This window comes from Setaria viridis, chromosome 4, assembly GCF_005286985.2.
Source record: "Setaria viridis chromosome 4, Setaria_viridis_v4.0, whole genome shotgun sequence".
NCBI classification, from domain to species: domain Eukaryota; kingdom Viridiplantae; phylum Streptophyta; class Magnoliopsida; order Poales; family Poaceae; genus Setaria; species Setaria viridis.
The window spans coordinates 30805343-30818833 of NC_048266.2; the positions used below are offsets into that span (position 1 = coordinate 30805343).

The window sequence follows — 13491 nt, forward strand, 5'->3', positions numbered from 1 at the left end:
TGTGTTTAGGCTAATGTTTTGCTCCATTGCAGTACAACTAACGGCTTTATGTGAGAGCTCTATGTGTAACCTTTATTCATGCGCCTTTGACGACGTCCCTGGATTCCACGGACTCGTGACAACTAGCGAGGCCCGGTCACCGCCTCAAAACGGCGTTCACCGCATCACGCCACTGTGCTCTGTAGTCTGTACAACCCACTTAACAATTGTTTTGTTCACCGACTGCTTACTGACCTCGTCGCAGGCCAAACTGCACGACCAATGCGCCCGTGCCACCGACCCGGATAAAGGTGGCCATGCGTCTGCCTGGCGGCAACACCGGCGCCGATGGCTCTCCTGGTGCGTCCATCTGTTCAGCCATTCCTGTGCGCGAATCAGGCCAGTGCGAAACCTGACTCCGGCGTCGACTGGTCGCCGGAGTTGAAGTAGCCGCCGTCTGCAACTGATGACCAGCTGCCACAGCACAGTACACCACACTAGTCATCATGTTTCAAAGATTTTCTTACTTTTCAGTCGTTTTCAGCTCCTAAAGTTCTTTTCTACCTTTTTGTTTCCTGCATTATGTCTTGTGGAATTCCCAGCTTCGTTTTCTAGTTGCAACTTTGTTCCGATAATCATTTCTGCTGTTTCTAATGAAATCCCCTTTTCGACTTGTAACTTCGTTCCAACCATTCGGGAACATCTATACCACATTTACCACCTCCTCCTTCAAAGGAAGTTAACCGACGACGTTGTGTCTCTAGAAGATTCTGAAAGGATCGATATCGACCGATCATGGTCATGGCATCACCATGTCGAGGGGCTCTCTGCCTCGCTCTCTGCCTTCTCGTCCTACCGCGCCAGCAGCGCTCGCCGGCGGCCGCGGCGCAGAGCACCAACCTGGCGGCCGGGGCGGCCCTGGCGCCGCCGGGGTACATCACCAGCCCGTCGGGCGTCTTCGCGTTCGGCTTCCGCGCGCTCGACTCCGACCCCACGCAGTTCATCCTCGCCACGTGGCTCCGCCTCGCCGACGGCGCCGCCAACGGCAGCAGCAGCTCCTCCCCCGCCCCGCCGCCGCAGTCCGTGGTGTGGTTCGCCAAGAAGGCGGACACCGGCGCGACGCCGCTCGCCACGGCGCGGTCCGCGCTCAGCGTCACGCCGGCCGGGCAGCTCGCGCTCGAGGACGGCGCCAACGGGAGCAACACCGTGCTGTGGTCACCGCCCGTAAACTCCAGCGCGAAGCGCGCGTCGGTCCTCGCGCTGCTCGACTCCGGCGACCTCCGGCTCCTCGCGGACGGCGGCGGCGTGCTGTGGCGGAGCTTCGAGCACCCGAGGGACACGCTCCTGTCGGACCAGTCCGTCGCCTGGGACGCCGGCGCCACCGGGAAGCTCGTGTCCAAGCGCGCCGACGCGGAGTTCACCACCGGGCGGTTCAGCCTCGGCGTCCAGGCGGACGACAACGTCGTCCTATACGTGGACCTCCTCGTCGGCAACGACCCAACAAACGCGTACTGGCAGGCGTACACCAACGGCGGCGGCGGCGGCGGCACGGTCGTCTCCTTCGACGAGCCCGGCCGCCTGTACTACACCCTCCGCAACGGCACCGTCCAGAACCTCGCCCCGCCCATACCCAGCTCCACCGTCGGCAAGTATTACCAGTTCGCGAGGATGGACCCCGACGGCATCGTCCGTGTCTACGTCCGACCGAAGAACGCCAGAGGCGGGAACGCGTCGTGGACCATCTCCGGCGCGTTCCCCAGCAACGGCTGCAGCCGGAGGACCTCCAACCTGCAGGGCATGTGCGGGCCGGGGTCTTACTGCGTCGAGACCAAGGACCGGCTCAGCTGCGAGTGCCCGAGCGGGTACACCCACATCGACCCGCAGCACCGGGACACCGGCTGCGCGCCGGAATTCCCGCCGCCAAGCTGCGGCGGGGAGGACTACGACGACCCGTCCGCGTTCGCGCTTGTCGAGATGCCCAACACCACCTGGGAGACGTCATTGCACTACAAGAAGCTCGCGCCAGCCACGGAGGAGCAGTGCCGGGACTACTGCCTCAACGACTGCTTCTGCGCCGCCGCGCTGATCACCGGCGGCACAAAGTGCGTCGAGATGGCAGCGCTGACGAACGGCCGGCAGGCGAGCGACGCCGCGACCAAGGCGCTGATCAAGGTGAGGACGACCAAGCCTCCCGCCGCCGCCGCCGCGTCGGGAACGCGAGCCGTACTGCACTACAGGATGATCACCGGCTGCTTGGCGTTCCTATCGCTGGCAGCCATCGGCGGGCTCCTGGCGCAGCACCACATCAACAAGAAGAACACGGCGAGGCAGCGGCTGCTGGGCGTCAGAGCCTTCAGCTGGAAGGAGCTCTACCGTGCCACCAACGGCTTTGAGAAGCTTCTGGGCAGAGGAAGCTTCGGCAAGGTGTACCAGGGCGAGCTGAGATCTCCCCGGACGACGACGGCGACGCAGCACATCGCGGTGAAGAGGCTCGTCCCCTCGAACGAGTACAGCGAGCGTGAGTTCGCGAACGAGGTGCAGTCTCTGGGGCAGATCCACCATCGAAACCTCGTCGGCATGCTCGGGTACTGCAAGGAAGGCCGGCACCGGATGCTGGTGCTGGAGTTCATGCCGGGAGGCTCGCTCCGCGGCGCGCTCTTCAAGCCCGGCGCGGCGCGGCGGCCGCCGTGGCGGTGGCGCGCCGAGGCCGCGCTCGGCGTCGCCCGTGGGATCGAGTACCTCCACGACGGGTGCGCGTCCCCGATCATCCACTGCGACATCAAGCCCGACAACATCCTCCTCGACGGCGAGGGCGTCCCCCGGATCACCGATTTCGGCATCTCCAAGCTCCTCGGCGGGGAGCGGGTGCACGCGACGGTGACGAACGTGAGGGGGACCAGGGGGTACATCGCGCCGGAGTGGCTCCGCGGCGAGGCGCGCGTGGACACCAAGGCCGACGTGTACAGCTTCGGCGTCGTGCTTCTGGAGATGGTCTGCTGCCGGAGGTGCCAGGAGCCGGTGCCGGACGCGCGGGGCGCAGGGGACGAGACGGTGACGCTGTTCGGGTGGGCGGGGCAGCTGGTGGGCGCGCGGAGGACCGAGATGATGCTTGGGGGCGACGACGACGACGCCGGGGAGGATTTGGGGAGGGTGGAGAGGTACGCGCGCGTGGCGTTCTGGTGCATGGAGCCCAACCCGGCGCTCCGGCCGACCATGCACCAGGTGGTGCAGATGCTGGAGGGCGCAGTGGAGGCTGAGGTGTTGCCGGACCCTCCCGGTTGTTACCTGGAGTCCTCGCCGTTGATTCCGATCGCTGAAAAGAAAGAATGAAGCGCAGTGTTTGGGATTTGTGTACAAATTATAGTTTGTTATGGAGATCAACAGTTAAGCACATGTACATTCAACCAAAATTCTTACTCTTTTGATTCTTAGATTCTATTGTTTCAATGTTCAGCAGTGCTTTTAGACCATAGCTGCTGAACCGGGAAAACTGCACAGCCGCAAAAACATTTCAAATTCGCTTGCCGATCTATGTCAACCGGAAGCACTCGAAGGCACTCCCAAATTCCTCAACCTCACTTTCATCTGCCATGTCGCAACCATCCATCTGGCAAGATTTCGTCACCCCTTCAAGCTTCAATCTGCTACTGACCATGTCGTGCCGCCTCCTACAGTCGTAGTAGAACGCCGCGCACGCGCAGCACGCGGCAATCTTCGCCGCGAGAACCGCCGGCGCGAGCACAAGCGCCGGCGCGCCGTCCCCGCAGAGCCACGCGGGCGCCTGCTCGATCGCGCCGGCCACCAAACCAACGACGACGCCGCGCGCCCTGCGCCCGGCGACGAGCGCCTCGGCCCTGCGCACCGCCGCGGCGCCCGCGTACCCGTCCTCCACGGCGGCGACGACGAGGCTCATCCTGCAGGCGATGTCCGAGTGCGCGAACAGCACCGGGCCGAGCCACCCCACGAGCGCCACCGACCCGGACGCCGCCACGAGCCCCACGGCCGCGCTCCCGCCGCCGCCGCCACCGATCGCGGCCAGGAGCGCCCCGAGCGTGTGCAGGAGCGACGCCATGGCCGCCGTGAGCAGCTCGACGTACAGCGCCGTCGCCGCGGGTCGGGCCCACGTGCGCCGCGCCTCCGCGAGCAGGGCACCGGCGGAGAGCCGGCGCCGCCAGCCGCGGCGCGTGGCGGAGGCCGAGGCCGAGGTCGAGGCGGCGACGTACGCCGCGAGGACCGAGGACGCCACGGAGGCCAGGTACCCCACCGGCTCCACGCGGCGCGCCGCGGGATCGTCGTGGTCTTCCTCGCGCGCCAGCGACAACGGCGGCGGGGAGAGCCTGGAGAAGTCGAGGGCGAGGCGGCAGCACGCCAGCACGAGCAGCGCGACGGTGACCGCCGAGCGCTTCGTCGTCTCGTCCGCCATGGCGACGGCGGAGCACGCGGGAGTGGGCGCGGTGGCGTCGTGCGGCATGGTCTTCACGACATGGTGAGTTCGGGTGCCCTTAGTGGTGGTGGACGGCACGGAGGAAACCAAGCGTACCGGGTCCTAGGCGCCGCGCCAATTGTTTGACGGTAACAAGTGTACACCCTGAGTCTGAACGCCAGAAACGACTAGTTCACCATGATGACTTGGTTCTGAATATTCTGTTCGATGCTATCGTTCTTGCCGTCTTGCCTCCCTTCCTTCCTTTGTACTCCTTGTCTGCTGACTGCTGCAGTGCTGCTGCCTTGGGCTCTGCATGGGCTGGGAACCGGTACACTACGCACAATACTGGCCCATCATTGGATATTCCTGACATAATTCCTGCAGGCAAAGAAGAACCTGAAAAGAGTTGAACTGTTTAGAAAAGGAGCAATAAGGATTTGCACGAGCAGGCAACGAAGCGAACAGCAGCCAAAAAAAGGAACATCAACTAATCAGTAACTGCATCTCAAGCCAGAGCTGTATTGAAATATTCAGATTGCTAACGCTCGGAGACTCTCAAGTCTCAAAGGTGCACGAGAAGTACAGAAGAAGAAATGTTCAGGTGAACAAGCTTCAGTGCTGCGCATTCAACTCGCGGCATGGAAACTAGGAATCTAGGACGCAGAGTTTCCCTTGAAAGAGTCGCGTAGCTTTGTGATCCGCATTCAGTCCTGCACCATACAGGAACGGTGCACGGATCTGCAAAATACGTCAGCTGATCATGAACTGCGTATCATCAGAACTGTAACTAACCATCTTCAGATTATAATTTTTGTGAAGAATTACTCCCTCCATTCCAAATTTAGGTTGTTTTAACTTATCTAGATGTATAATAATATTTATAAAACGATCTACAATTCGGAACGAAGAGAGTACTAAGATGCCAGGTGATCAAAGATTTGAAGGCACGCGGGCACAGAACCGAGAGTTACCAACTTGTCGGGCGGCACAGGCACACACGAAGGACTGTTGCACTTTTGAAGCACGAAACAAAACCAACGAAACAAAACCAACAGTCTGAAGAGACGCGGGGGTTTGTACCAGCACCACTGCTACTACTAGCAATCGTTAGGAGAAGTACCGCTTTAGGTAAGGGTAATGTATGAAAGAAATGAATGGTAGACTACATGCTCGTATTTTTCTAGATTATTTCAGAATTTAAATGGTGTTATTTTTCAGTAGTAGGTGACATGTCCATTAACAGTAAGATGCATGTGGTGAATTCACCAATATTGAGATCTGTCGGTTATGTGTAGAGATGCTCATAAAAGTAAGATTACGTGTGCGTATTCATGAAGATGAGTACGTGTACATGTACGATAAACTTCGGTTCCTAGCGTCTCCTAAGATTTTGAAGAAAATAGGTGGACTGCGGTGGCAAATTGACAAGGGGTGAATAGTGTCCAACAGTCCATAATGACAAAAATAATTGGTAGTGTCATCATTAATAATTAGTGGCTGGATTCCCTTGAAATTAAGGGATATGGCTTGGGGTGCGTCACCAGGTATTTTTAAAATCTTTATTATTTAAATAGTTACTAAAATAACATAATAAATACTATTAGTATATTAGTATTATAATAGTACCGCGTGTTGTGAAAGTTCTCTTTCCATGGGTCCAAGGATAAATCTCAGGGAGGCCCCACTCGAGGAGAGAGAAAAAATTCTAAAGGAGGAAGAGGAAGAAGAAAAGAAACTGAAGGAAGAGAATGGGGGATGAGGCTACTATGATAATTTTGGGTTGAAAAACTAGAGAGTATGTTGCTGTTAGGATGGTTGTTTCTACATTCAGTATCTCGAAATTTCTATCCATCTCCCACAAAATTTGAGGTTACATCTATTTCAAATTAGTGTTATAACAAACAATCGCTGAGATGAGGTGGGGAACAAGGCAACCTATCATTTGCACAATTTGATTCATGGGGAGATTGGTAGGTAAATACTACCTCCGTCCCAAAATATAGCTACTTCTAGCATTCAAAATTTGTACCATAGTATAGCTATTTTTTAGTTCCCAAGTGACTTATTTGACATAAGAGGTCTAAAATACCCTTCATGCATGCAAATCAATTATGGTATGCAGCATGCAAGCCTATCACAATTAAATAGGAAAGGTATAATTATTTTAATGAGGGAGCAATGTAGACTTTTAATCTACATCCTTAATATGTCTTAAAAAACTCTTGAAGTAGCTATATTTTGGGATGGAGGGAGTACATTATTTTGAATCTCAAACTTAAAATGTTTTTTCCCTTCAAATCATGATCCCATTTTTATTCCATTTGAACCACTATAGTTATAGGAATAAATGCAACAAAATATGATTCAATAAGTGTACATTTTAATTATTTTTTGTTTGGAAAAATCAATTTTCAACATTTTGAATATATTGTTTCATTGTTTTCATAATAACATTGAACGTTTAAGAAATATTCAAGGGTGTATAAATGTATAAATTATAATACAATAATCATTGTTAGTTACAGATACTAAAAAAATATGAACGGTAGCAAAGAAAATTTCAAAAAATTGGTATACTCATGCGTGTTAAGTTCTTTTGTTGAACGACTCTAATAATTAATTAGGTCTAGTAAGCTACTGAGATGTGTCAGATGTAAAAAGGAACATACATTTACAAGATTTTCTTAAAAAACGACTAGCAGAAGTTTTGTCGGGCAGAAGAGATTTGCAAAAAAAAAAAGATGATATTTAGATATGATTGTTCTCTTAGCTATCATCCATCGAAATACGGTACAGATGCAGACTCTTACATATATACATAGTCAATTTTACAAATACATTCATAGAACTATGAGTACATCTGAAAGAATGAGCTGGTGGATTCTCGAGATTGATGTAGTCACCACTGTTGCCTCCCTCACTTACCACTGGAAGAATGGTGCTGTTAAATCCTAAAACAAATCTAGATACGAGTATCCATGCCGATGTGCCGAATCGAGAACTCGAATCTTAAGGGCTTCTCCAACAGTTTGAGATAGTTGCTAGTTTATGAGAAAGAGAAAGAAAAGTAAGTTAGCCTAAGAGAGCACCTTGAGGCTCGTGCAGTGAGAGAGGAGAGCATCGGGAGATGTGCGATCTTAGCTCTTCACCAAAAGCTAGCTGCGATGTCTTTACACTGTTCATTGCTTAAAATATTGATTTCACTGGCTCAACACCTACTTATTGGAGACGCCCTAATAAAAATAAAAATAGTTTCTACCGCGAAGAAATCTTACTAGCCCGAGTGCTTGGTTCGCACTTCGCAGCGACCATCCGTCTTGACTGGGACGTCGGACGAGTTAAAAGGCCACGCGGACTAGTGCGGCAGCACGGCCGGCAACGGCGAAGAGCCGAAGACATGCAAGCGTCGTTTTTACACGGTACATTGGTAATGGCACAATCGAACGAGCACCATGCGGGAGAGATCCAACAGCATGCCGCCACAAATTACGTGGAGCACGGAGAGCCGCCGGAGACAAGATGAACTGCCCCCGTGTTTCAGGGAAAATACCAGTGCGGCGGCGTTTAGCCGGAGCCGATCAAGTGATTAGGGTTTTGGACACTAGTTCCATGGAAAGAATTATAAGCATACCTGTTCCTTGAAAACATCCCAAGTGGCACGCGCGGCCGCCGGTAAAATAATGCAAGCTGCGTCATCTCAATTGAGCAACCAAGATTCGCATCAACACGATGCAATGTAAAGAAAAAGTTCGTACTGCGGCACTCGTTCGACGATGCCTACGAATTACCCCCCCCCCCCCCCCCCCCCCCCCCCCCCCCCCCCCCCCGCCGCGCGCACACACACACACACAAGCTGCAATGCAAAAGCGATGAGAGAACATGCGGCCAAGCGAGCGGTACGGTAGCAGCCTTGGCGAGTGGAGTCACGTCAGGGGACGACGAGCGAGGCCTTGGCCATCCCCACATGTGGTGGGGTGTGACCACGGCCACCTCTGCCGCATGCGGCTGGCTGCTGCCTGCTGGCGCGCGGACACGTGAACGCTGGGCCGTATTCCGCATGGCACCACCTTCTGGCCCAGCCGGGGTACAATAATACGCGATCCAGCACGCGCTGCCCCTGTGTGCTCTGTACTCGTGCTCCGTCTCCGCCGTACACGTACTCGCTGTCATGGTATACCGTATACGACGACGTATACGGGACCATCGCCATCTCGTGTGTATCCAGTATACTACGCTAGCTCTACGCCTTTCTTGCATTATTTTAATGCGGTCATGATGGTGCAAATTTAATTTTGATGACAAGGATATCGATCATTGTCCGGAGACGGCAAAGGAGTGTATAATAGTAGATGTCATGTCGACTTTGATGGTCCGATGTGATGCAGGATAAGCTAGTGGCGTGCGTAATGGATGCGCGTCACTACTGTGTTCTTTAACAGTGATAAACTATGTAGTAGCAATAGAATAAGATTATTACCACGTGCCAAAATGAACCAGCCGACTTTTTTTGTTATTTTAGCCTTTTTCGAAAGATTCTTGCAAATAGATCCCTGGCGGAACCAATTCCAAAAATGGACCCTTAGCTTGGCGCCACCCACGCTGGCGCCAAGCTACAACATCTCGGCGCCAGCCATCCTAGCGCCAAGGTCTATGCGCAGCTGCTGACGTGGGTGCCGATGTGGCGGGGGCTTGGCGCCATCCATCATGGCGCCAAACTTGGCGCTGTAGATCTTGGTGCCGAGCTATCTACCCCGTACCCCTTTGCGTTTCGAACTAAACAAGTATAATTATTCCGAGGAGTGTGCAACAAACTAAGTTGTGGTTCAACTGGTTAGGAGGTGGGCTTCATATTTTGGAGACCTGGGTTCAAACCCCCATGTTGGAGACAAGAAGCCCACCTCCTAACCAGTTGAACCACAGTTTAGTTTGTTGCACACTCCTTGGAATAATTATACTTGTTTAGTTCGAAACGCGAAGAGGTACGGGGTAGATAGCTCGGCGCCAAGATCTACGGCGCCAAGCTTGGTGCCAAGATCCACGGCGCCAAGGCTTGGCGCCATGATGGATGGCGCCAAGCCCCCGCCACGTTGGCGTCCGCGTCAGCAGCTGCGCATGGACCTTGGCGTCAGGGTGGCTGGCGCCGAGACGTGTAAGCTTGGCGCCAGCGTGGATGGCGTCAAGCTAAGGGTCCATTTTTGGAATTGATTCCGCCAGGAGCATATTTGTAAGAATCTTTCGTAAAAAGGGCTAAAAAAAAAAAAAAGTCGGGAACGAGCCAAGAGCCCTGCAGGTTAACAATGCCATCTTGATTAGCTTAGCAAGGAACAAAGTTTTTTTTTTTAAAAAACAGCAAGGAACAAAGTTGCCGATCAGGTATTCAGAGCCACAGGAGCTCTCAACTGAAGAGGGAGAGGCAACGCGCTGGCGCGTTTACATGCACACTGACGGATCGGGAGGGCAAAGTTGCATGCATCCATGTGAGCGCCAGCGATCTGCCTGCCTTTCTCGGGGCACGCCGCGATTGAAGAAAAGGGAGCGGACCGCCGCCGGCCGCCATCATCGCACCTTGTTTCCAGGAACTTTCCGGCCCGGAGCTACCATCCGCATCCCCATTATTCCACATACGCTACGCCCAAATCAGTTACCATGCCGGCCGATCAAATCTTTCTCTGTAGCAAAAAAAAAAGGATATTACCATGCTGATGTTAACAAGCTTACTAATAACGTGTGGTGAACTTGCCAATGCATCCTCTAAATTGCCAATGCGTAGAGAGAGAGAGAGAGAGAGAGATGATGGTGAATGGTGATGACGATACACACGCCGGCCAGGGGCTAGTAGCTGGATGAGAGCATCTGCGCCGTGCGACTGGGCAGAGCCGGTCACATGCACGTCAACCACATCCCCATCCGGCCCTCCCCCTCGGCGGCCGGCGGGCGCTGCCAAGTGCCAAGTGCCCGGCCAGCGCGCGCCGACGCGACATGTGCAGCCATGTGCGCCTTGTCCGATCCCTCCAGCGCCCACCGCCCAGGCCGGCCTCCTCCCCGCCAGCGCGCGCGCCCGTAATCTCGCCTGACCATGACACCGAGCCACAGCGATCGATGGAAAGCCTCTCGCGGCCATGGGGTCGATTTGCGCACATGCACGCGTACGCATCACCTTGTTGACACAGCAGACTCTTACATGTCAGGATTACATCCAGACAGACATGCGTGACCAGCAGTTTCACGCATGTTACCCATCACTGTACTGCGGATTTGGTTGGCCGGTGATAGATGGTCGTGTTTACGAATTACGACACATTGATCTTGTGGTTCATGTATCTAGTCCGATTCTCCGACAGCGGCTATTAAACAAGGGGGAGCATGTTCCGCTTCGACGATCGCAGAGGTTAGCCTAACACCATGCATGCATCCACGGGAGATTATGCGCATGTGTCTCGGCTCCCAGCCACACATGCCGTGTTCCAGCGAGGCCGGCCACACGACGCGCGCGACGACGACATGCCCGGGCGCCGTGGCGCGCGCACGTATATGACAGCCATGGGAGCTCTTCTCCTGCTACCATCAGTCTAGCTATCAGCGTTCAGAGCAGCAGCATTTCTTGCATTGCATCCCTTTCCTCAGGCGTTAAAGCCAGCCAAGAAACATGCGAGGCCCTAGCAGCGCGAGCAAAGGCGCCATGGCGTTCAAGCGAGACCTGCTCAAGAACCTGCTCCTGGGCCTCCGGGCGCGCGCGGATGCGTGCTCCTTCGACGCCATGAGCATCCAGGAGCGGAGGCGCGCCGTCAAGTGCTCCGCCGACGTGGCCATGGCGGCGGCGCGCGGCGCGGCGGCCGGCGGCGGACGCGCGAGGTGGCCCAAGGCCATCCTGGCGGCGGCGGCGGCGGCGGGTGCAGTCTCTTCCGGCAGCAGCAGCCCCGGCGCTTGCAAGGCGAGGAGGAGTAGGTGCAGGAGGGTGGTGAGGAGGTGCGTCGGCGCGAAGAGGATGAGGAGAGGGTGCTGCGCTGCTGCTGGTAGTAGTGCGGCGGCGGCGGTGGTGACGAGCAGCGACGTCGCGAGGAGGCTGGTGAGGAGGAGGACCATGGCGCTCAGGAAGGTGATTCCCGGAGGGAGCGGCGCCAGGGACGAGGCCGCGCTGCTCCGTGAGGCCATGGACTACGTCGTCCACCTGCGCGCCCAGGTCGACGTGCTCCGCCGCGTCTCGGCGGCCGTGCAGAGAGCCAGAGATCCACCTCCCTCCGGTATATTCACGTGCTTTGCTTGTGACGATGCATTTTCTAGATCAAATTAAAAGCCCGGTCTAAGCGCCGCGGCGGTGGCCGTCTTCGTCTTCACCGGCATCCCGACCTCCATACGTATCCACATACGCCGTGCCTCGTATTGCAGCTCCTGGTTGTTGCTGACTTGTAATTTCAGGCGTTTCTGTGGTTCAAGGCCGTGTAGATGGCAAACAGGGAGGCCGAAGAGCAAGACCGCAGAGATGGATTCCTGTGACTTCAATTCATTTTTTTGGAGTTAATGACTTGGCTGTATTACTAATTATGTTATCAAAATTTGTGTTTTACAAGCTTAAAAAATATTATCAAAATCATCTTCTACTCATACTCATGAATCAAAAGAGCTATCATCAGCCACATGGGCATAGATGTCATTTTACACTCAGAATAGATAATCAACTACAAATAATCAGGGTTGCCAAACTCCAAGCTTATCCAGCCAACAGATTCTCTTGACAACAGATTCTTAGAAAATCCAAATTCTCAGACAATCAATTCTCGGACTCCAAACTTATCAGTCAACAGATTCTCTTGACAACAGATTCTTAGAAAATCCAGATTCTCAGACAATCAATTCTCAGATAAGTTCAAACAAACAAGCGTATTAACTTGTTCAGTGACTTGGCATATGCAGGGATCCTGCTCAAAGTATGGGAGAATCATATAGTGATTCCTGCTTCATCAGAAGATGGAGAAGAAATGTGCATTTCAAAAAAGATCATGGCCTGATGGTGATCTGACGGTGATCAGAAGGCGGATCTCTGAGCTCGTGCTAGTGGTCAAGAATTGATCAGGAGCTTGCCTTGCTTCATTATTGGGAGATGAGTGTGGGGACTTTGTAAGGTAGCTAGCTAGACAGCTACTGTTGTACGTGGAGGAAAGAGACATGCTATTGTAGATCAACAGAGGAATGGGCGCCAATTTAGTCTCACTTGTGGCCACTCATTGCCCAAAAAAAAAAATGGAAGAAAACAGAGAGGAAAACAGCTAAAAGGTCATTGATCAGTGGGCAATGTTTGCATGAATCCTTTATGCATGCGTGGTTTACGTTGAAGTTCACTTATTTTTCAGCATTGTTCACTATAGCTTTTGCAGAGTTTGGACAATATTTCAGCAATGTTGGTTTTACATTGCACGTAGAATGATGCAGTGCCGTAATGTCGATGAAAACAAATCTGCTAGAAAATAGCCGGTATTCACAAGGCATGAATCGATCCAAGCAACCAACCACTGGCTATATATGCTTAACTTCGTCAGTAAATCTGTATGCTTCCATTCAGTAAAGACGGGCTGTGAAGTGTGAACTGAAACAACCTTACGTAACCTGCCCTGCATCCCGCGCAAGCTCCATGCTCCAGTGCTCCCCTCCAGCTCGACGTCGCCTTGATCGCGAGCAGCTTCTCGTTGCGCATGCCAGCTCGGCGTGGGTGGCATCCGACTCCAACGCTGCGCGATGCGCGTGGCCTTGTGAGCCGCCCTTTCATCTTCTGTTATGGTTCCATCAGTTGCCAAATCAGAGGTCGGCCGAGGGCCAGGGCCTCCGCAGTGGTGCTGAAGTCATGCGGCACGGACTGCGTCGTGTCACAGCACTCCGCTTGGATTGGATTGGACCTTGGCCATGGCCGCCGCCGCCGCCGCCGGACACCCCATCTCTCCCCGTCTCCTCTCTCTTCATTTTGAGTGCGGATGGGGGATCGGTTGGAGATGGAGTCTAGCTGGGCGTATCATGAAGTGGAGTCGCACTGGGTGCCAAGCCGGCGCTTCGGGGTGCTCGGGGAAGCCGGCCATGGCACGGCGGCGGCGATTCGA

The 13491-nt window shown here is 54.2% G+C and overlaps 2 protein-coding genes across 2 annotated transcripts; both read left to right on the plus strand.

The window, feature by feature from the left end:
• The first annotated feature begins 13 nt into the window (after positions 1-13).
• On the plus strand, positions 14-3410 carry LOC117853076 (G-type lectin S-receptor-like serine/threonine-protein kinase LECRK1). The gene has a single exon (XM_034735441.2). The coding sequence runs from the start codon at positions 775-777 to the stop codon at positions 3307-3309; it is 2535 nt and encodes an 844-aa protein (XP_034591332.1). The 5' UTR covers positions 14-774; the 3' UTR covers positions 3310-3410.
• A 7356-nt stretch (positions 3411-10766) lies between these two features.
• Positions 10767-12755, plus strand: LOC117851481 (transcription factor IBH1-like 1). Its single transcript, XM_034733306.2, has 2 exons — positions 10767-11646; positions 12317-12755. Exons 1-2 carry the CDS (start codon positions 11052-11054, stop codon positions 12409-12411), a joined length of 690 nt encoding a protein of 229 aa, XP_034589197.1. The 5' UTR covers positions 10767-11051; the 3' UTR covers positions 12412-12755.
• Positions 12756-13491: the final 736 nt, after the last annotated feature.